Below are 22,649 nucleotides of genomic sequence, written 5' to 3'. Positions count from 1 at the left end.
TTCTTCTTCTTCTTCTTCTTCTTCTTCTTCTTCTTCTTTTTTTTCTTCTTCTTCTTGGCTTTATTGGCGGTTGGCAAAAAACGTTATGGTGCGTTCACGCCACTAACTGGTATGGAGTGTGGATCGAACGTTTGACTTAATCGAATTGTTTAATTGTTTATTTATTTATTCTATTCTTTTGTCACACCATTTCTTCCAAGAAATTGTAACAGTGCGTCACTTGAATTTCTCTGTAGACTATCTCTAGATCTAACCTCGGTTTCAGTTTTGTGAGGCTCAAAATTAGATCTTTTCTTTCTTCATTATATTTTGCAAGGTACAGCATAACATGTTCTATTGTTACCTGTTGATCACAATAGTCACATTTTCCTGAGACATGTTTCTTTATTTTATAGAGTGTGCTGAGTGTGTCCTGAGTGACCAAATCGTAATCTTGCTGGTATCCAAACTAAGGTTATGTTCAGTCCCATCATTTGGATTCTGAATAATGTTTGTTGGATTTCCAGTAATATATCTTTTCTGCTATCTGACTGTCCATATTTTATGCTCATCAAAGGTGAGCTTGAGTCAGAGAACACTATCGTTTTCAAGGTCTCTGTTCTTCCCCCCACTGGCCTGCCACTAATAATGCCATCATCTCTCCTGTATATACTGATAATTTATCGTTGATTCTCTTGCTTCCTTTGATGTTACATTTTGGAATTATAAATAAAATACCTATTTTGTTGTCTAACTTTTCGATGCATTGTAGTTAGTTATTCATTGCTGATATATGAAGTTTCTCACTATTATCCACCCAAAGCTTTTTGTTTCTCTCCTCTCCTTTTCCCAACAAAGCTTCAGTAATTCTTGTGTTGGGTGATCTTTATTATGTCCTTTTAAATTCACCCAGTAACTTAGAGCAAGCAGTTCTCTCCTTATAATTCTAAAGGGATTTCTCCCATTTCCACTTGTAATGCTGAAGTCAGGGTTGCTCTAACTGCACATAGTCTTAAAGCCTGATATTGTAATAATGTCCAGTTTTTTAAAGGTTGTATGTGCTGCAGATCCAAATGTGATACTCCCATAATCTAATATAGGTCTGTGTAGATGGTCTTGAATGCTGTTCTGTCTGACCCCCATTTGCTTCCAACAAGACATCTCATAATATTTAAAACTTTCTTACACTTGTCAACTATTTTCTAAATATGCACCGTCCATGTTATTTTCTCATTTAGCCAAAATCCTAGAAATTTAAATAGTTTCACTATTTCCAGTTCTTGATGATATAATTTAACTTTTATGTTACTGTCAAATCCCCACCTAAACGACCATTTGTTTATTTTATCCATAGCTTCTTGTACTTTCTTCACAATACATTCCCTCCTCTCTTCCAAATTGGCCCATCATCTGCAAAAGAGAAAACCCCAGCCCCTTCTCCAAACTCAAGAAAACGTCATTTATCATGATAGAAAATAACAAAGGACTTACTATACTGCGGCGTTGCATTTTTTTTTTTTCTTAAACAACAAAATTATTTGAAAAACTTTTTCCTATCCTTACTTGGATTGTACTTGAAACTAAAAGTTCCTTGATCCTATGAACCTATACATTGGGCCCAGTAATCCCCAATTTACTCAATTTAATTAGCAAGCCATCTTTCCACATCATATCATATAATTTTTCTATATCGAAAAAGACAGCCAGAACACTTTCCCTACTAATTTGTGCTTTCCTTATTTCATGTTCCAGGCATAAAGCTGAGTCCATAGTATTTCTTCCTTTCCGCTCTGAAATCTTGCTACATACGCTTTGCTTTCCATAAAATATGTTAATCTTTCATTTATCATTCTCTCCATTACCTTGCAAATATTAGATGTTAGGGTTTAGGTATCGACACAGCCCCTGCTTACTTCCATTTCTGTGGTAATTTTCCCTTCTCCCACACTTTGTTGTATAATTCCAATAAGGTGTTTTTAGATGAATCACTGAGCTGTTTTATCATAATATAAAATAGCTGATCTTTTCCTGGTGCTGATAACTTAGTTTTCCCAAGAGCAAGATTCAGTTCTGCCATTGTAAATGGTATATTCAATAAATCATTAGTATCTTCATTCAACTGCAGTGATGTCTTATTTTCAGTTATTGTAATTTCCCTCCCCCTTTTCTCCTCTTCACTAATATTATTTGAGCTATGCACCTTGACAAAGGTATGTGCCAACATGTCTGCTTTTGCCTCATTTGTCATAGCAATACTTCCATTATCAACCAATACTGGATACCCACAGTCTTTTTTTTATTCCATTCCTTCTTTTTATCATTCCCCATACTTTAGTAATATCTGTTTCCCTTCCTATGAATTGCAAAATTTTCTCCAAAAGACCTTCCCAGCACTTCTAATTGTTTTCCTTACATTAGCTTGAATCCTTTTATATTCAATAAGAGTCTGGAAATTCTAAGTTCTTTTGAACACTTTAAATGCTTTATTTCGAGATTTTATAATTTTCTTTTTATTCTTACCTCCTTTCCTTTGAATTGCTTGCTTTGCTGCCCCTAGGATAGGGTAAGCTGTAAGCCCATCTATCTAATCTATTATTTCCATTCTCTTCTAAATCCATTTATTATTGGATAGTGGTCACTTCCTATTGTTGTCTCTTATAATTTCCCAATTGCAGTTACCTGCCTTTGTCTCTGATACTAAAGTAAGATCAATATCTGATTCTGTATTATTTCTAAGATTGATTCTTGTACCATATCCATCATCCAGGCACACTAGACTTTTTTAGTTCCATTAGTTCTTCAATCACCTCCCCATTTCTATCATTATAACTACCCATAATGTGCTATGAGCATTAAAATCTCCACAACTTTTCCGTCTAAATGTACTGCTACTTCTTCTATTAATTCTAATGAAAGCATCTTACAGGGGTTGTAAACATTTACCATTTTAACAATGCCATTTTTTGTCCACACTTCAATAACAATTATTTCATAGTCTCTCCCTTTCTCCAATACTCTATACTGTATTCCTTGTTTCACAAATGTTATGCACCCTCCCCCACTTCCCTCTGTTCTATCTCTGCGGATGCTATTATAACCTTTTATCACAAACTCCAATGCTGGCTTCAGCCACGTCTCTTAAATGCACATAATCTCTGGTTTTCTTCTGAGACTGTCAGTGAATCCTTTAAATTCCTGTCCATTTGCTATTAAACTCCTTGCATTCCACTGAAGAATAATCACTGGTTCCTATCCCCAGTGACTCCGGGTTTCCCATCTTCTTCAAGCACCGAGTTGTCTTACCCATTCACTGTTCATTAGTGAGATAGTGTCTGTCTATCTGCTAAAATAAATCACTTTCCCTAGTAACAATAACTTCATATTACTAAAGATAAATGCAACTTTTCAGGGAGAAAACCTGGCAGACCGTTTGAAAAAAGCAAAAACAACATGAAAAACATCCCTTCTAATTTTTTAAATATACTAAATGTTTTTCCAAATTTTCCATAAAAAATTAACTTTTTAACTGTATTTTATATGCATTTTGACTGTCGATATAAAACTTCAAATGTTTTTTATGTGATTTTATGAGTAAACTGGCAGAGAAATCATTTGTTCAATAGCAGAAGACCTTCAAAGCAGTTAGTCTTGTCTCTTGTACTGAGCAATGTCTGGAATCGGCAATTTCACAAACTCAATTAGCATATACACTCTTTAAAAGGTTTTCTATGATTTGATTGACTGTAGCGGCCCTGTGTAGCATTTACTTTAGTTGTTTCATTTGGAGGTATATATTTATACACTGTCCTGACCTGCTGCTGATTGCCAAACTGGGTCTGAACAAATCAAATTTGACTTACACCCTTTATAAGCATCTAAAGTGAATTAAAACTATGTAGGCCAGTGATAAATGTCAAAAGAAATATGGTTAAATAATTGTTCATGGTTGGATGGTGGATGCAGGATGGCTTCTCTGAGAACATAGCTTCAGTTGGTGACGATAGTTGTGACATAATGCATTCATTCATTATCTGCTGCTTATGTGTTTCCAGGTCGTGAGTGATGCTGGAGCCAATCTCAGCTCACACTGGGTGAGGGCAGAGTACACCCTGGACAGGTCACCAGTCCATCACAGGGCCTAGCTGTGACATCACAAAGTCCATAAGGCTCATTTTAAAGCCAAATTTTTGCATAGCAGCAGTGTATATAGTATTCCCGGTAGACTGAGCACTTTGATACTTTCAAAGTATTAATATAATAGCTCGATGTGCTTCATTATGAAAAACACATAGAAATATTCCTTTATAAAATACAGGACCTATAAGTAAGTAAGTAATAAGTATTGAAAATTGATCATGCTTGGAGGCTGTTGTTTCGTTCATCATGGTTAGTTTAATTGACTTAAACAAATTATTTTTATTATCCATCAAATGGATAATGGTTCAAGATACAGGATGCTTATGTACAAACTAGTGGTCATGCTTTGTGCTGGAAAGACTGCTACAAAACTGGAATTTGAAATATAACTAAAGAAATCAAGTTTTCTAAAAAAAAAAAGTAAGCTTAAATTTAATAGTAATTGACACTGAGTCTACAGTACAGGACGAAAAATTATCTGAATAATTAAGACTAGTCTGAAGAGGGACACATTCAGCAGGCATTCGCTCAACTATACACATGAAACATAACTCCATCAAAATTAGCATTATGTTTCGATCATAATGCCAGAGGGCTTTGGCGCTGAACTGTTCCTCTCTATAATTCAGGTAGGCCAGGCATTGGGAACTGACCAGCAAAAGCCTCCACCTCTGCTCTGATCTCTCTTATGCGTTCCTGGAAATTCTCTCCCTGGGACAGAGCTTGAATGAACTCCTTCAAAGTGGCCTTAGGATCCAGATTCCTATGCACTTCCAAGGTCAACTCAATACCTGCAGGCACAGAAATTTCATTACTGTAAACGCATGTTCCTTTTAATTTGGGAGGGGAGGGCGGTGTCATCATTTTGCTGCTCATAATATCCAGTTCAACGTAATCTATTATAGCTTACCTCTGTGAATGAACCCAGCGACTTTCTTGAAGTCCTCCTCCACCAAGCCTCTTGAGGTCAGAGCTGGAGAGCCAAACCTTAGACCACTTGGGTGCAGAGCACTCTTATCCCCTAAGCAAACAGACATATGTGGAAAATTAAGAATGGCATTCACAAATGGCTCATAATCTCATGTAAACAATGCTGCATGTATAATTGTCTGGCTAATTGTCATTAGCAGACACCCATGAATGCGAGATCACATTATATGGTTTAATTGTTTCAGTTTCGATGTGTTTATTGTGACAGCAGAGCCTTTTTTCAGTTAGTAGGTAATGGATATTTGGAGTCAATTTCTAGTTTTCGCCACAAGGGGCATCACCTCTGTAGTGAGTCGGTTTGATGAGGCTGGTATTCAACTCTCGCCTTCAGTGCAACAGAAGCGAGCGAAGGAATCACATTACCTGTTGCCTGTCTCATCATTTTTCTGTTCTTTGCAGAACAAATTTAATCTGTCTACAGACCTCAAGCCGGGGTCTGTTACACAGACACACACACTACCTGGGCAGGTATTCTTATTGCAAGCAATGGCACAGGCTTCCAGAACCTTCTCAGCACGGCCTCCATCGGTTCCCTTGCTGCGCAGATCCAGCAGGATCAGATGGTTGTCAGAGCCGCCTAGACAGGAAAAGGTAAAAAACATTAGGACACAACGTATCACACAAAGCTTTCAAAGATCTACTGTCAGAGATCACACAAAAGACAAGTGAGGCAGGAGCATTATTTTCAAAGGAAATGAGGCAGACTGAATGCCTCAAACAGAAAACACTTTTGTAATTATAAGTATGACTTCAAGGCATCATAATTACTAGATAGCATATTGTAATTACAAGACAGCCAACAATGGTCTTTATCTCATAATTATGAGAGACTTGCTGCATAATTCAAAGGAAAATGATCTCACATTTCAAAGGATTTATTGTTGATCACTGTTGAAGTTATCAGTCTGATCTGGGACCTGTAAACTCCTACAGAAACAATGAAACTAAAATGCCTATGAAACTACCATATTATTTGTAAGTCATTATACATTATCCATCCCAATCTAAGGAGAAAGATAATCTTTGTTATTGTCCTATTTTACTTGCGCTGTGACAAATGCAATGTCAAATACAGCTATAGACTGGTCACGTTTATGTCTGTAAAGAGGCTCCATGTCTCTCACCTGTGACAATTTTGTAGCCGTAGTCAATAAGCGCAGCAGACAGAGCTTTACAGTTAGCAAGAACCTGCATCTGGTAGGCTTTGAACTCCATTGTCATGGCTTGTTTGAGAGCAACAGCAACACCTGGGGACAGGCAGCCACAGACAGACATAAGATTGATGCTGACATACCTGCCATGGCTGTTAATAGAAAACTCAAAGTCAGAAACAGAAAAATGATAATAGAGGGATACCTGCAATGGCATGGTTGTGTGGTCCTCCCTGCAGCCCAGGAAACACAGCTTGATTGATCAAAGACTCCAAATTGTACAAAGTCTCCTTCCCCTTAGCATCCACACTGCGCACACCTGGAGGAAGAAAGCAAAGACAAACAGGAGAAAATTTAGATATACAGTATGTTAGGCACTAGTAAAGCCAGAGTCAAGTATTGATTTGTTTTATGCCCTTCTTTCAGACAGTAATTGGCAGGGAGGCCGACAGAAAACAGGGAGAGTCATGCACCTGCACTGCTAAGGATGAGTATGTTTTGATAAGGGTCAATTCAGTTTCTACCTTTCCTGTAGAATACAAGTCCAGCACGGCAGCCACGCAGTGTTTTGTGTGTTGTTGTGGAAACAATGTCACAGTACTCAAAGGGTGACGGCACCACTCCGGCAGCCACAAGACCGCTGACGTGAGCCATGTCTGCCATCAGATATGCACCGTTCTCATTAGCAATCTGCTTCATGCGGGCATAGTCAAGGTTACGGGAATAGCAGCTTGTTCCTGAAGAGGAAAACAATAAAGATATTAATATGATGTTTTTCATCTTCTCTGGATAAATAGCACCATGTTATTTGTAAAACGATTGTCTTTAAAAGTGTCAGTTTAAGGACCTGCAATGATGAGTCTTGGGTGGAAGAGTCGTGCATTTTCTTGCAGTCTGTCATAGTCAATGTATCCAGTCTCTGGATTCACCTAGAAACAATGCAAACAGTAAATATTGTCATAGTAAAGACACAATAACAATTCAACATCAATGCAATACTAAATATCAAAAGAATTGTACTTTGGCCACAAAGTTATTCATTTGCATACTTTCATTTGAAATTGTTACATTTTTGAAAATAATTTAATAAAAACTTTCATTTTTAAATAAGTGTAAATTTTGTACATGTGTAAATTCATTCATTTATCTTCTACTGCTTATCCATTTCCAGGTTGCAGGGGTTGTTGGAGCCAATCCCAGCTCACACTGAGTGAGGGCAGGGTACACCCTGGACAGGTCACCAATTCATCGCAGGGCCAACATACAGACAGAGACCAACAACCACTCACACTCAGACCTAAAGGCAATTTAGAGTCACCAATTAACCCAAATATGATGTCTTTGGACGGTGGGAGGAAACCCACGCAGGCACGGGGACAACATGCAAACTCCACACAGAAAGGGCCCAGGCTGGGAACGGAACGTGCAACCTTCTTGTTGTGGGGCAACAGCACAAACCACTTTTCCACTGTGCTGTCCTTCATGTGTAAATTAATTAAGAATATTCTTTGAGTGTATCTGCACTACTGCCATTGCCACTATTTACCAATCATTATTGAAGTCTGTAGTCTGAAGCAGTTACTTAATTAAATGTTGAGCATTTTGTCTTTCGTCAACTTATATATAGTTTCTGTGTGCTGACAAAGCACATATGGCAGCTTTCTACCTTATACGGCATTGACTCAAAGAAGATGGATGTTGCTGAGATTTTCTTCTTCTCTGTCATGAAACCATGAGTCAAGTGACCTCCATCAGGAAGATCCAGTCCCATGATCCTGCCATGGGGCTCCACAATGGCAGTGTAGATGGCAAAGTTTGCAGGAGAACCTAACGGAGAGCACCAGTGTGACAAATCAGAGAGTTATTGAGGGTGAAGATGATGAGAGGAAATGGAAAAAGCAAGCAGTTTGATGGATAGATTGCATGATTCAGGCTCCACACCAAACATTAAGTCCTTTTTGTATTTCAAAATCAGTATGCAATACCTGAGTATGGCTGCACGTTGACACCCCATTTCCCTGAGTCCAGCCCATAGACTTCTAGTGCTCTCTTCTGACAGAGTGTCTCTAGCTCATCAACATGCTCTGTACCACCATAGTACCTGACACATATTCATTGTGAAAGACTTAAGATAGATTCAAACATTGATACATGTCACAGAGATCGACACTTGTTAAATTCCTGTACCTCTGTCCAGGATATCCCTCAGAGTACTTGTTGTTCATGCAGGAACCCAGAGCCTCAAGAACAGCTCTACTGGCAAAGTTCTCTGACGCTATCAGCTCCAGACCATAGATCTGCCGGTGCTTCTCTTTTTTTATGATGGAGAACACCTTAAAAACAAATAAACAAAAAGTGTGTGTGTCATTTAGGGGTAAGATAACAATTTGTAACACAAACTTGTTGCTGGCAAAAAAATAAAAAATACAATAAAAAACTAAATTCATTATATATATATATATATATATATATATTATATATATATAATATATATATATATATATATAATTAATTGTATTGTGCACTTTTATTTTAAAATCACTACTATATAAGCAAAAGTGCAAAAGCGCTGAAGCAAATCTCAGCTCACATTGGGCAAGAGCAGGGTACACCCTGGACAGTTTGAACAACCACTCACAATCAGACCTATGGACAAAATAGAGTCACCAAACCAAAACATGCATGTTTTTAGACGTTGGGAGGAAGCTGGAGTAAACCGAAAGGACAAGTAGAGCATGCAAACTCCACGGAAAAAGGCCCCAAGCCAAGGAACCGAACATGCTACCTTCTTGTTGGGATGCAGCAGCACTAACCACTATGTCTAAGTGGTTAGTGTCTACTAAGTCATCAAATCAAATATAAAACCCAAGCTATTTGCCACTGCCACTGCATTAACATGTTATCAAGTTTGTTATAGAAAAACAAGTTATCCTCAGAGTCCAGATCCACGATCATAACATTATAACAAGCACCTTCTGGGCGACAGCCAGTAAGCATTAATAAATCTGTTTTATTTTTTGAACACTTACCAACAGAATCATTTTGTTTTTCTCAGGAAACATCATAAACAGTCCATGTTCAAAAGCAAGTGTCCCTGTTAGAATAAGGTGAAGTGGTTGAGCACACACACACCAAACCCAAAAAAGAAAAACAAACAAAAAAAAAAAAAAAAAGAAAACTCTACAAGATTGGAGAATCTCAATAGAAAAAAATAAATAGAAATTAAATTAAAATTCATTGGCTGAGATTCATGCTGACAACCATCCCAAATTCAGTATTGATCAACATACCAACCCTTTTTGACGTTAAGTTTGTCTGCATGTGCATTCAGAAACAGTGAGCAACAGGCCTTAAAATAACAATAATAATAATAATAATAATAATAATAAAAATTAATGCTATCCATCCATCTTCTACCGCTTTCCCATTTCCGGGTCACAGGAGGTGATGGAGCCAATCCCAAATAACTCTCAGCCAGGGCGGGGTATACCATGGACAGGTTGCCAATCCATCGCAGGGCCAACACACAGAGACCAACAACCACTCACACCCTGACCTACTAGAGTCATAATAATTTTAATAATTATCATTGCAAACAATAATCAGCTGCAGTTCTAAGTGTGCTTAAAAGCTTTACTTTTAAATAGGTATTAACATTGGTGTTTCCAGTTTATGGACGTGATCAACCTTTAAAAATTCCCTGAAAACAAACCTCAGAGTCGTTGATGACCAGAGGCTCCCCCATCATCTTGTTGTGCGATTCCCACGTTTCTTTGCTCACACTTTGGCCGTTCATTGGAGACATGATTGTTGATTTTCGGGTCACAAAAAGTGAAGATCTGAAGGAAGGAAAAAATATCGTGACTCAGAGATTAGACAAGAATTAGAGTAATGAAAAAAGCATTACAATTTTTCCCTCAATCATGATATGTTAGCATGACATGGTGTTGAAAAGAAAGAAGCAATAAGTGCTGCTGACAGACAGATTTGTTATTATACTCCAATGTAACAAGGCCAGGCCGGCAGCAGCAGTGTTGCAACTGTTGGATGACCTGCTGTCATCACCTGAACTTTGAACCATTATGCAGAGGCACAAGCAGAGGACTGAGGAGATACGGTTATCTGTTAGCTGAGCAGCTGTCACGTGTTTCTGAAGCCGCTCCGATTAGCTGAGCCCCTCGGTCTGGAAACAGACTGAGTAAAGCTTCTACAGTACACTGAGCAAAAAAACAAACAAAAAAAAAAAGCTGAGAATGAAAGTAAACAAGTGTAGAAATATTCACGTATCATATAATGGGGATCATTCCTGGCTTTGGTTTTGTCCAGAAGACTTCACCGGCAGGTGTGTGCTGCCGTGAACAAGCGGGTAAACACATTTTTCTAAATTTTAAGGCAAACCGACCTCCGGTCGCCAGCACAGACATGAATTCTTTCTTTTTTTTGTGTACATTTGTTTGTTTGTGTCATTTAGACCGGTCGGCTGACTCACCGTGGCGAAAGCAGGCTCCTGCAGCTGTCACGGAAAAATCTGAACTCCTCCTGCAGTTCGCGCTCCGCACCACAAACTTCCTCCTCCCGACCAGAAGAGCCACGAAACTTTCCACCAATCAGGGCGCGGCGTCTTCCTCGCCATGCCCTCCATCCAGCGGATGGAGGACGTTCCCGCCCCCCGGTGGTCGGACTGTGGACCCGGCGCAGTCTCTCTGACAGCACCGAGTCTGGAAAAAACACGATCGTCTGGTGCGACGCACTTAGAGAGGGTCGTGTTTACACTGATTAACAAAGACCACAGTGTGTGACAACATTAAAATAAAGTCGTTCTTTGTGAGAACATACAGATAAAGTCTTATATACTGTTACTACAGATTAAAGTCATGACCGCGCCTACATACAGTTGTATACCATCTTGCTCCTTCATAATTTGGATTGATAAAGTAAATCTAATTTGACATCAATTTATACAATATGTGATTCATCATGACAGATTTAACAAAGAGGTTATAAGGCAGTTAGAATCAGCTCAGCTTCCTCAAGCTGTAAAGTCAAAATGAAATTCATTTGATATTATGTAATGGTGCTGATGTGATACTTTGAAAGGGACACTTCTTTTTAGTGGGATATTTCAAAAACAACATTTCGCTGTTTTGTTTATATTAACCTAAATACCTCTTCCGCCATCGATTTAAAGAGTACTGACTGGTAATTAACCTCATTCTTATGGGCATCAACATACTGATATACACAGGAGGACATTTGACATAGTTTCCTTAGAGTTATATTAAAAGTACAAATATATTCCATTTGGAAAAGTTAAAGACGACTATAGTGTCATGTTACTTTACATTTATTTCTGGAGGTTGTAAAATGTTTTTGTGTGAATTTGTGGTAAATTGATTTTGTTTATTGTGGGGTCATATAATTATTTTCTTCCCTCATTCCAGTATTATTATTCATTAACTTTGAAAGTGAGTTTAGAAAAGCCTGCTCCAAATCTCATGGCGGTATTTTCATAGGGGAATGAAGCAAATAAAGAAATGGAACACACACATTTTACTGGTTTCATCATATTAATCTGAAATATTTTCATGAATCAGTTATATACAATGAAGGATCTCAAAGAAAAACATAGTGGCAAAGCTCAGTTAACAAAGTTGGACTTGTACAGTGATAAGTCTAAGCATTATTAATATCATGTACAAGCTCATAGGTTAGACAGGGTTCATTCCAAGTGTACATGAAGACCCATCTCAATAGTAACTGTACTTCCTGGAAGGATCAACAAGGCAATCGTTCCATGCCAAAATATACGCAACCCCTCTCCATTGGTGTCTCTTCAACCATTTTCCAAATGGTCATATGTTAAAATAATGTCAAATCTTCTTCATACAGTAGCTCTTCATTTAAAAATAGTCAAATATATATACTGCGTCAGTCCAGAACTCGTGAAAAAGCCTTTGATAAATACTCTGCATCATTTCAGTGACAGGGAGTTTATTCCTCTAGCTGCTGCTGCTGCTGCTTCTTTTGCTGGAAATAAAAGATGCACAGTCAGCTCGGCACACCACAAGCACATGCATACACTGTACACAAGTGCTGAGTAAGGACCATAAATCATCCTACTGGTTCACTTTCATTTGCAATATGTCATTCATTAAGCCCTTTAGTCCCAGCTATGCTAGTTACCCATAGTGGCAAGACACACATTCATCTTACAGATATATTCGGGTCTGATTTACCACCGAAACAGTGAAGCCTTGATTTCAGACAAACAAATATACACTTCTCATTTATGTATATATGGATTTATGTGACATTTAACATATTGTGCTTCAGTTTTAAATTAAAGACTAACTAGAGTGGTAGTCATAACATCATTACAAGAAACTAGTTTGGCTCAGTTTGTGAATCCATGCAGCTATAGAGTAAGCTTTGTGAGGTATGCCAGGGACCCAACAGCCCACACCTCAGGCACTTTAAATAATAAATTAAGTTATTTCTGCATAATCTTAGAATGTTGACAACTATAGCTGTCACTGTGTGACTTATTTTGGCTTCAATAGTATATGTTAACAGGCCATGGCAACCTGCCCAATTTTCTGCAGTATAATACAGTTTTGCCAATATTGTGAAAAAGAATCACATATGGGGTTTCATTTGCTTTGTACTATTTTTCCAGCTAGGGCCCTCATTATTTAAAGAATCTTGTTAAATGCATTGTTAGCTTGTTAAAAGTTATTCCAGACTCGTACCTTTTTTCTCTTCTTCTTTCTTTTTTGCTGCCTCCTCTCTCTGTTTTCTGATAATAGCAAGACGTGCAAGGTCAGCTTTGGCCTGGTCTGTCTTCCCCGCCAAGTGCATCTTCATGTAACGCTCCTTTGCTTTCTGCTTCTCAATCTCTTCTCTATGCATGTGTGTATTGATCAATGAGGAGATAGAGATATAAAGTTGGTTTAAAACATTGAGAACAACAGTAAATGAAAAACATCTATTGTTTATAGGCATACATCAGTAAAACAAACTTGTTGGGCTTTTAATTTGTGGATGTGACACTCTTCTGACATTCTCCTGTATATCACCAGAAAGCCAAATTCTAAATAATGTGTTAAATTTTAATTCTTCTGCCCCTTTACTATTCAGCATCCTGGGAGATCTAGTTGAAACTTTAAAATTTGTAATTCAGAATATAGAACACAAAATTATGTTCCCATGTATCCCAAGGCAGCATGGTTAACGCTGTTGCCCCACAATAAGAAGGTTGTGGGTTCGGTTCCAGGCCTGGGGCCTTTCTGTGTGGAGTTTGCATGTTCTCCCCTGCCTGTGTGTGTTGTCCTCTGGGTACTCCAGTTTCCTCCCACCATCCAAAGACATGCATGTTTAGGTTAATTGTTGACTCTAAATTGTCCGGAGCTCTGAGTGTGTGTGGTTGTTGGTCTCTGTCCATCTGTTGGCCCTGTGACAGACTACGACCTGTCCAAGGAGTACCCTGCCCTCACCTGATGTGAGCTGGGATTGGCTCCAGTACACCACGACCCAGACACAGACAAAGCGGTTGAAGATGAATGAATTAATGTATCAGTGATCTGACTGACTGACAGACGGACAGACACACACCTTTCTCTCCTTGATAACTGCTTAGGCTCATCAAGTTCAATTTGCGTCACCTTCTTGGACTTCTGGGCCACTCTGTTAGGATTTTCGATTTCTATCAAGCCTTCCACACCCGCTCTTCTTCTCTGCAAGCACATCCAAAAGCTCGTACAGTGTAAGGACAAGACTTTGAATATAGCGTACACTAAAATGACTGCATAGCATTACTCATACAAAACTGCCATGAGGAAAATAAGTTGCAAGAAGCTTTCCATTAAAATGCACTTTCAATATAACACAATATCACACATACTAACTATATACTGTTTTGCATGTTAAGAAATTTGTGAGTGTCCAAAATTGTGTTAAGTTACCAGTGAATTTTCATCATCACTGTCCTCTGAGCCAGATCCTGGTAACTTCTCCTCTGCCATATCATTCTGAGCTGCACCCTCCACCCCCTCTTCTTCCTGCTCTTGCTGTAGAACATAAGCAAAAGCCAAGCAGGTAAAAGAGAGTTCACCAAACTAAATGCTAAACTTTTTAAAACCTTGCCCCCTTTAGGGCATATAAGCATGTGTCAAGGAATGGGGAAAAAATTGGCAATTACTTATTAATCAATTTTTCACTGGTCAGGGAATTATATTGCATGAATTACATATTAATTGTATGAAGCATAGCTCTTTCAAAGAGACAAAAATTTAGCAGAAAAACTTTGGTTTTTCCTCATGGTATTTTTCTCTACAAAGGAGAATACATGTCAATGCAGAGGAGGCCATTGTCAGATAATTTTTCCATGCCTGGACTACGATAAGGAGGATAAGCAGGATAAGCAGGATCATTTTCATGGATTCATGAATGGAAATACAAAGAATTTCATGTTATCCCTACAGTTGTACATTTTAACTAAATGCCCGGGTAGGTATTGAGTATTGTCAAGCAAGGGAAAATATTCCGGACCTTTGGAAATGTTGTTAAAAACGACTTATTACGATGCTTTCAAAGGCTTTCTATGACCTGCCAATACTCTAGTTGGAGAGGAATTGAGTGACATCAGGGGCTGATGTGCTTTGGGACATGGGGATCAGTAGCACCGTTAAACTTCAAGATCAGTTTACTCATTCCTGTCAAGATAGCTCACTGAATGGCATTATGGGAAGTGTAGGAATTAGATTTTTCTTTTTTTAAGATCAGTGATCAGCTGCACATAACTGGCAATAATGTGGCATATGATTGACCAGACTGCAGTTGTGGTCACCACCAACCTTTTTCCTCTCTTTTTCCGCCTTCATCTGAGCATCTATCTCCTCGGGGCTGGTGTACGTCCGCATGCGACCCTTGTGGCCGCCTTTCTTACCTGCAACGGCGAACAGGGTGACAGATGACATAGACACACAGGTGTCATGAGGAGCAGAGGGGGCTGTAAACATGTTGTCAGTGCTGGTGTAACAACATAGAAGTCAGAGAGACTCAGTCCTTGTCTTCCAGCAGCAGCTCGCCTGGGTGGCTAACAGCAGGCTACACGTTTACAAATAACGGAACTTAACGTTGTAGCAGGTTCAAAATAAGCCTTACCTCCTTTGGGCATGTTGACAAGCGACGCCTTTATAATAAACTCCCAAACATGTGGGCACTGACGGACTACATAAATGCAGACTCGATAGCACAAACTGACAGCTGATTACTCTCACAGCAGCGATAAACGGCACAGGACTTAAGGGAGTCTAAAGATGTGCCTGACAACAAATCGTCAAGAAAGCCAATTTACAAACATTTGCTAAATGCAGTTGATGAAATTAACATGACGATACACATACTTTTGTTTAATGTCTAGATAATTGAGTAAATATAATAATTTCTGAAATATATCAAACGTACATCTTACTATTTATCTTAAGGCAAATTACGAGTACACTAAAGTGATGCAATATACCAAGAACAACAGAAGGGCGAATACTTGAGTTTGAGCCTTCTAAATATCTATATTCTGACCTAAACACATATTTACATTAGCAAAAACAATGTGATAGATTCAGGGGAGATTTAAGATGTTACTGAACGCAGATTAATTGAGTGTATTTGTTTGGATGATGTCACCTTTCAGCGGAAAGGTGATACAGGCCCTCCTTAATGACGTCAAATTATAGCGCCAGGAACGTACTCAAACAATCAAGACTTCACGGCAACATTTGTTGTATTTTTTACGAATCAGAGCGAAATGCCCAAAGTAAAGAGGAGTCGGAAGCCTCCCCCAGACGGCTGGGAGCTCATTGAGCCAACTTTGGACGAGCTGGATCAGAAAATGAGGGAAGGTAAGACGGTAGAGCCTGATTGTTCCGACGACTGCTCCTCGCATTAATGAGCCGCCCGACAAACCGCAGCGTGAAGTTAGAGGTGGTAACTTGATTTCAGGCGTAACTACAGTTTCCCCCCAATTGTATGTAATGTAGTCTGGTGCTGGTAAAACGAGGGTGGGTGCTAATTATAAATCTAACGTACTATTCTAAACGCTGATTAACATGGTTGGATACTTAGATCTTTTTCTTTTCTCTTCTTTTTTTTTTTATTTGCTCGACCCCTGTAGAAAAGCTTTCCCTCCTTCCCTTTTATTTGGACAAGCATTACTCGGTCCTAGGCCTTCTAGATTTATTGGGAGGTGATCTCAGCTTCCGCATCAGAGGCTGGTCTCAATATTGACATGTTAAAGAGGCCTGTTGTAACATCACCATCCCTATGCACTACTCTCACATAGGCTACAGTGGCTTTGTATCTATCCAAACAATCACACATCTTTTCATTTCATTTCTCCTATACTTAACAGCTGAAACAGAACCTCATGAGGGAAAGCGAAAGGTTGAGTCACTTTGGCCAATATTTAGGCTGCATCATCAGCGGAGTCGATACATCTTTGACCTCTTCTACAAAAGGAAAGCCATCAGTAGAGGTAGGCACAGTTACCTCGCTCTGCAACTGAACTACTTAAATGTAATGCGTGACACATCCAATTTGTAATTTTTCCCCTTCTATATCTGTCTACTTACTAAATATAATATTTTTATAATTTTTTTTAAATCACGGTTGAGATGCTAAACCACTATTGTCTTTTTGTGTGTGTGTCCAGAGCTGTATGAGTATTGTATAAAGGAAGGCTATGCAGACAAGAACTTGATTGCCAAGTGGAAAAAGCAGGGCTATGAAAATCTGTGCTGCCTGCGTTGCATCCAAACAAGAGACACCAACTTTGGAACCAACTGTATCTGCAGAGTCCCTAAGAGCAAGCTGGAAGTCGTAAGTCTGGAAATATCATTTTAAAAATTACAGTCTACTAAATGTATTAGCCTGGGTTTTCTGCTGTTTTATATAATTGTGGTAGCTGCATCAATTACGCTTATGGTACCTGCTACAGTGAGCTATAGTACGTTTTCAAAGCCCTTGGCGGTTCATAAAGTATCTCAGGCTCTTTGATTGGATGAATCATTGTCTAATCATTGACATGCTCTCTCTATTATTAAGAAGCTGCTCAAGGAAAAGCACTTGAACACAATTTAACCCTAGAGCCTAACTTAAAGTTGCACGTTTTTGCTCTGGGAATAAATTAAACATAGACAACAAAAAGTGTGCTAACTTACCATTTTATGTAAGGAAGGGACACATTTTAATCGTGCAGTGATTTGAACAGGTTAAAAATGGCATAAACTGGAAATATGTGCGGTCAAAGAGTTACTCAAGCTAACTTGTCTAGTTAACAGCATGCTGCTCCTGTAATTGTCAAGTCTGATATCAACAATTAAATTGGCATGGAAAAGTATAAATAATCTGTCATCATCGCTGGACATTGATTTATCAAGTCTGGTAAACAGATTCATCCTCAACATTACAAGACTGAACAAATTAATAATCAGTGTGGCCACTCTCTGGTTAGGGATCTGAAGCTGGTGTAGTAACAGGACATTTTTCATTGGCAAGATGAAATTTTGATTACAAACTTGTTCTGTGTGGTTGCACTGAAGATACAGAGAAAACTCTTATGTCACCCTGAAGAATTGTAAATCCACTTTGGTGCTTTTATACAGTGGCAGTAAAAAAAAAATTACCTTTCACTTTATCTGGAGAAACTGGTGACCTGTTAAACATGGTTTGGAAATTAGCTACAGTTGTCTACAGTTGAATACAACAAGGACCATCAAACTTAAATGGCTTTCTGTGTGTGTAGTGTTTTTATTTATTATTATATATTATATATTATTTTATTTATTTTTTTATGTAAATTAAATGTATAAAACAATAAAAAGGTGAAAATGAAAATATGGTTGGAAATTCAGTAATTCAGTAAATGTCACAACCAATCAGCAGTTTTTGTTTTGTTTTCTCTCTGCAGGGGAGGATCATTGAGTGCACCCACTGTGGATGTCGAGGCTGTTCTGGCTAACCGTAGTTTTTGCGCATCTGGTCTAATTTTGCCATGACCCTGAAGCAACATTGTCTTTAATTCAATCACTTTGGAAACAATTCTTGTGACATTCTCATCACCCTCCCCAGCTGCCCTGATAGGGTCAGTATTTGTAACTCATCTCCTTTTAAAATTAGTGGAGCAATGGAGAATACACTGAGAGGGGCCATATTGTCTTAAATACATCTGTTGTCAGTATGTTTTTGTATTTTTAAATTCACATACATAATTAAACCCCTCATTTCCTGAAGCTCAAGGTAGAGGTCTGAGGTTGGTTGTTTCTTTTTCTGGATCAGACCTGGCATTCCAGTTAGTCACACTCGCTGTGAAGGTCATTTTTACCCCTAATGTGCATTTCATTTCATTTAAAGGAGCCTGGGAGGCACGTCTTTTTTTTTGTTTTCTTTTTTTTTTTGTCATTATTGTCATTAATTAAAACCTGTAAACGTTTTCTTCAAAATTATCATTGTAATTTTAAATAAACAATGCTGGTTTACATTCTTTCCTGATTTTTCTTTAGCTCTTTGTGAAATAAAAGAAAAATTCTGTTATATTGGCTGTAGACAGACAACCAGCCAATAAGGGGGCTTTCGTAAACCTCAGTCTGTTTGTGTGTGTGTGTGTATTTTTGTTTTGACCTCAATAGCCAAAAACTTTGTGTGTTTTGACTAAATTGTTTATATTTGTCATAGTTGTGGTTTCATGCCTGCAAATGAAACCTGAGGACAGACAGGGTTAATATTTGTACATTTGTTTTTTGTAAAAAAAAAAAACAAAACATGGGTATCTACTCTGTCTTATGAGACCTAATTCATTTTATTTATTTATTTATTTTTCACTTTTATCAACTCTGTGATAGAGAATATAATTTACATGCAATGGTTAAAATAATGCAGTGTATGTTTAAGGCACAGGGGGATTTGTGTAATTTGTCCCACAACTTTTATGAACATGTATTATACCTTGTCAGATTAAGATTATAACACATACATGTAATACCAATCTTATAAAAGTAACATTAAGATTTTGGGTTGTGTATAGATAGTGTCAATTGAATGACACTTAAAAGATCATTTACATTGGACAGTAGTAAATGCATTTATGTAGCAGCCTTTCCAACCCCAATTAATAATGTCATTACCTTACTGTTTTTTTTTCATTAAACATGTAGTAAAATGCTCTTTACAGTATTATGCAGAATTATATTTTTTGAATACAGGGGGTGCTAAGGTAAGAGAAAGTATGGATGGGCAGGGGAAGGGAAGCAATTGGTGCTTGTAGGAACCGGTGTAGTGAAGGGTCTCTGGAGAGACGGGAGTCCAGGAAGGTGAAGGTGTCCCAAAAGAGGAGCTGAGTCAAATATGGGGTACACAGTGATGGAATGAAAGAGCTGCTCAGCCAATCTTCAGCTGGCAAGTGACACCACACATGCATGTGGGCATTCCCTAAATATGAGTGTGATCATCACCAAGGCCCAGCGTCAGGTCAGGGGCCCTGGCTCCCCAGACCCACCACCCTGAGTGCAGGAGGACGTGAGGTACCAAGCCCAGAGAGACATGCAGTGCCTCACCACCAGCCGTGGAAGGGCACTGCCAGCCTACCCCCATCCTCCAGGAGGGCTAGGGTCCTGCCCAAGATGCATGGAGGCTCCATCCATTGCAAGCTCCCTGGCCCCAGCATGCCAGAAACACAAGACATGGCCTTCCTCCCAGCCTCCACCTGTCAGTGGATTTATAATTTGCTCACCAACAGGAGACAGCGGGTGAGGCTGGGGAGCATCTTCCGCAACATCTGTAGCATCCACACTGGCACCCTCCCAGGCTGTGTCCACGAGGTGGACCAACTTGTCGTCTGGTGTGGTCAGAACCACCTGGAGCTAAATCCGCTCAAGATTGTGGAGATGACAGTGGATTTCTGGAGGAACCTACCCACCCTATTCCCCCTAATAATTCCCAATAGATCAGTGTCTAGTGTGGACTCAAGTTCCACAATCTCCCGGGACCTGAGGTGGACCTCCCACAGACTCTGCCTGGAGGAAGGCCCAGCAGAGGTTGTGCTGTTTGCTTCAGCTGAGAAAGTTCAACCTGCCTCAGGAGCTGCTAGTCATCCTCTACACCACCATCATCCAGTCTGTTCTCTGCACTTCCATCACTGTTTGGTTTGGATCAGCCACCAAGCAGGACAGGAACAGACTGCAACAGACTATAAGGTCTGCAGAGAAGATCAGTGGGGCCGACCTGTCCTCCATCCAGGACCTTTCGCAGTTCAGAGTCAGGAACCAGACAGATACCATCACTGCAGACCCCTCACATCCTGGACACAAACTGTTCAGACTGCTTCCCTCTGCTAGGTGCTACAGAGCTCTGTTCACCAAAACCACCATTTAAAAACTGTTTCTTTCTCTTTATATTATTTTATATTATTATTCTTTTTTATATTCCTTTCTTTCTTTCTTTCTTTCCCTTGTACAAGTTTGAAACATCTGAGTCAAATTCGTTCTTTTGCACATACCTGGGAATAAAATGATTTCTGATTCTGATTTAAGACCTACAAGCAAAGCAGCTACTCAAGAAAGGAGGAAATGCTGTTTTCCACTTGTATAGAATATAACGTGAAATTGTTTTCCTACTGGGAAGGCGCAGACATGATTCAGTAAATTGTATTGCATCATCTCATCAAAGATGTTACATATCTACAGGTGATCTTAACCGCATCTTCAGTCAGTTACTGGACAAATGTAATTAATGCAAATCTTTCGGCTGTCTGGGGACAGTGAACGCTCACTGTCCCCAGACAGCTTTGTGGGATTAATGAGGAGCTAAAATAAAACCACTTGTGTAAAAAAATAAAAATAAAAAAAGGGCAAAAAGTACTTCTGTTTACACCATGAGCTACCCACTCACTCAGTGCTCATGGAACAATGCTTTCACTGAACAGCAGCAGCAGTGCTTTGTTTTAAATCATTCATCTGCTCAGCTGCTCCTGGAGGGCTATTAAACGTGTTCACAGATGATCATTTATTATTCATGACACCTCAAATGTTTGTTCATCCGTCACCGCTGCAGCAAGTCACACATAGTGAATCTGTTGAGAATTTGATGTTTAATGATGATCTGTAGGTTGCACTGGTCTGTTATACCACCTCACAGTGACATTCAGCATCATCGTCATGGTCCACCTCCAGTGTTAACCAGCAAGTGACACAGAAATTAAGTGAATTGAAATAATTTAATGGTGTAAATTAATATAATCAACATTACAAGAAAGCATCAACACATTCTCAACATGCTTCTTTAAAATAACCGCAAATGATGCCATCCTCCACGACTGAAATTAACAGACCCCTTATGATAAGATACAAAAGGTAGACATGATATGGCAACATAAGGACACTGAGTGACGACATGTTAAGCACACCGTGGTATGGCTTATTCAGATTACATTCACCTTTTTTCATTTGAGGGACATTTTCTAAATAAACATCTGAGGAGAATAGCATTATTATAACACTGTTCAAACTTAAAAAATAAAAAGATGTCAAAGAGCACTAAATTGTAACAATAATAAAAAAAAAATAATAATAATAATAGTAGTAGAAATAGTACTAACACACACGGAATTAAATTTTGAGGTTCACAGCATGTACCTTAAAATAAAAAATGTGTTCATAGCAGAAAGGACAGTAGCCACGATCCCACATTGACCTGTCACATTAAAACTCTTAACCATGCAGTCAAAAGTACAATTACCATCCTAGCCACAAATCCACAGCTCCATCACTGACACCACAGATTTAGGAGCAGGAAAATCTAAAATGCTATCAATGACACTAGTTGGATGTCATTTAACTGGCCAGTGTTAAAGAACTAAACGTTCTACTTTTGCAAATCTTCAGCACTATCCAAACAGAAAATCTGGGGGTACTCATGATGATAAGAATTCAAAATTTGTCCTGAAGCAATAACTACATAGAAACAGTTGAGATTTGTTCATAGTATGGCTGAGGGAAAAAATAGATAGGCAACTACTGACCTAAATAAAGTGTCAAATGTCAGAGTTTTACTTTTGATGGCACACCATGATTCAATCAATACAAACACAACATCACCATCCCAGAAACATCAGAATTTTGTTCAAGTCAGTACCATCAAATATAACAAAAAACATAAATATTATCAATACGGTGATTCACCTCGGCACAAGACAGTCTCATGCTGACATCACAACACTCTCACACAAATTTAAGACAACAGTGAAATTCAATACATTTAGTTTAAGTAGCTTTAAAATGTTCCTGACTGTGAGTAATATTCACGAGAATGCTTGCCAGCTGTGAATATAGACAGGTCTGGGTA

The 22,649-nt window shown here is 38.8% G+C and overlaps 3 protein-coding genes across 5 annotated transcripts; 1 reads left to right on the top strand and 2 right to left on the bottom strand.

Moving 5' to 3' along the window:
• Positions 1 to 4,372: 4,372 nt before the first annotated feature.
• shmt1 (serine hydroxymethyltransferase 1 (soluble)) lies at positions 4,373 to 11,065 on the bottom strand. 3 transcript variants are annotated; one of them, XM_029508346.1, is made up of 12 exons: positions 9,970 to 10,077; positions 9,287 to 9,351; positions 8,445 to 8,590; positions 8,243 to 8,358; positions 7,924 to 8,084; positions 7,105 to 7,186; positions 6,782 to 6,994; positions 6,463 to 6,576; positions 6,231 to 6,353; positions 5,567 to 5,683; positions 5,027 to 5,137; positions 4,373 to 4,907 (listed from the first exon to the last, which is right to left on the bottom strand). In XM_029508346.1, exons 2-12 carry the CDS (start codon positions 9,320 to 9,322, stop codon positions 4,735 to 4,737), a joined length of 1,392 nt encoding a protein of 463 aa, XP_029364206.1. In that variant the 5' UTR covers positions 9,323 to 9,351; positions 9,970 to 10,077; the 3' UTR covers positions 4,373 to 4,734. The 3 variants fall into 3 exon arrangements, with proteins under 3 accessions (XP_029364206.1, XP_029364205.1, XP_029364204.1); XM_029508344.1 differs by lacking the exon at positions 9,287 to 9,351 and adding an exon at positions 10,747 to 11,065 and having other exon boundaries at positions 4,735 to 4,907; positions 9,970 to 10,096; XM_029508345.1 differs by lacking the exon at positions 9,287 to 9,351 and having other exon boundaries at positions 9,970 to 10,062.
• Positions 11,066 to 11,679: 614 nt separating this feature from the next.
• On the bottom strand, positions 11,680 to 15,558 carry pdap1b (pdgfa associated protein 1b). Its single transcript, XM_029508614.1, has 6 exons — positions 15,420 to 15,558; positions 15,110 to 15,201; positions 14,219 to 14,323; positions 13,869 to 13,990; positions 13,007 to 13,158; positions 11,680 to 12,284 (listed from the first exon to the last, which is right to left on the bottom strand). Exons 1-6 carry the CDS (start codon positions 15,430 to 15,432, stop codon positions 12,229 to 12,231), a joined length of 540 nt encoding a protein of 179 aa, XP_029364474.1. The 5' UTR covers positions 15,433 to 15,558; the 3' UTR covers positions 11,680 to 12,228.
• A 408-nt stretch (positions 15,559 to 15,966) lies between these two features.
• On the top strand, positions 15,967 to 18,867 carry bud31 (BUD31 spliceosome associated protein). The gene is made up of 4 exons (XM_029508992.1): positions 15,967 to 16,156; positions 16,666 to 16,788; positions 16,966 to 17,132; positions 18,223 to 18,867. Exons 1-4 carry the CDS (start codon positions 16,063 to 16,065, stop codon positions 18,271 to 18,273), a joined length of 435 nt encoding a protein of 144 aa, XP_029364852.1. The 5' UTR covers positions 15,967 to 16,062; the 3' UTR covers positions 18,274 to 18,867.
• Positions 18,868 to 22,649: the final 3,782 nt, after the last annotated feature.

The sequence above is a fragment of the Echeneis naucrates genome, chromosome 8 (assembly GCF_900963305.1).
Source record: "Echeneis naucrates chromosome 8, fEcheNa1.1, whole genome shotgun sequence".
In the NCBI taxonomy this organism is placed as follows: domain Eukaryota; kingdom Metazoa; phylum Chordata; class Actinopteri; order Carangiformes; family Echeneidae; genus Echeneis; species Echeneis naucrates.
Note: the sequence above shows the minus strand (reverse complement) of the source record. Positions and strands in the feature narration are given on the sequence as shown.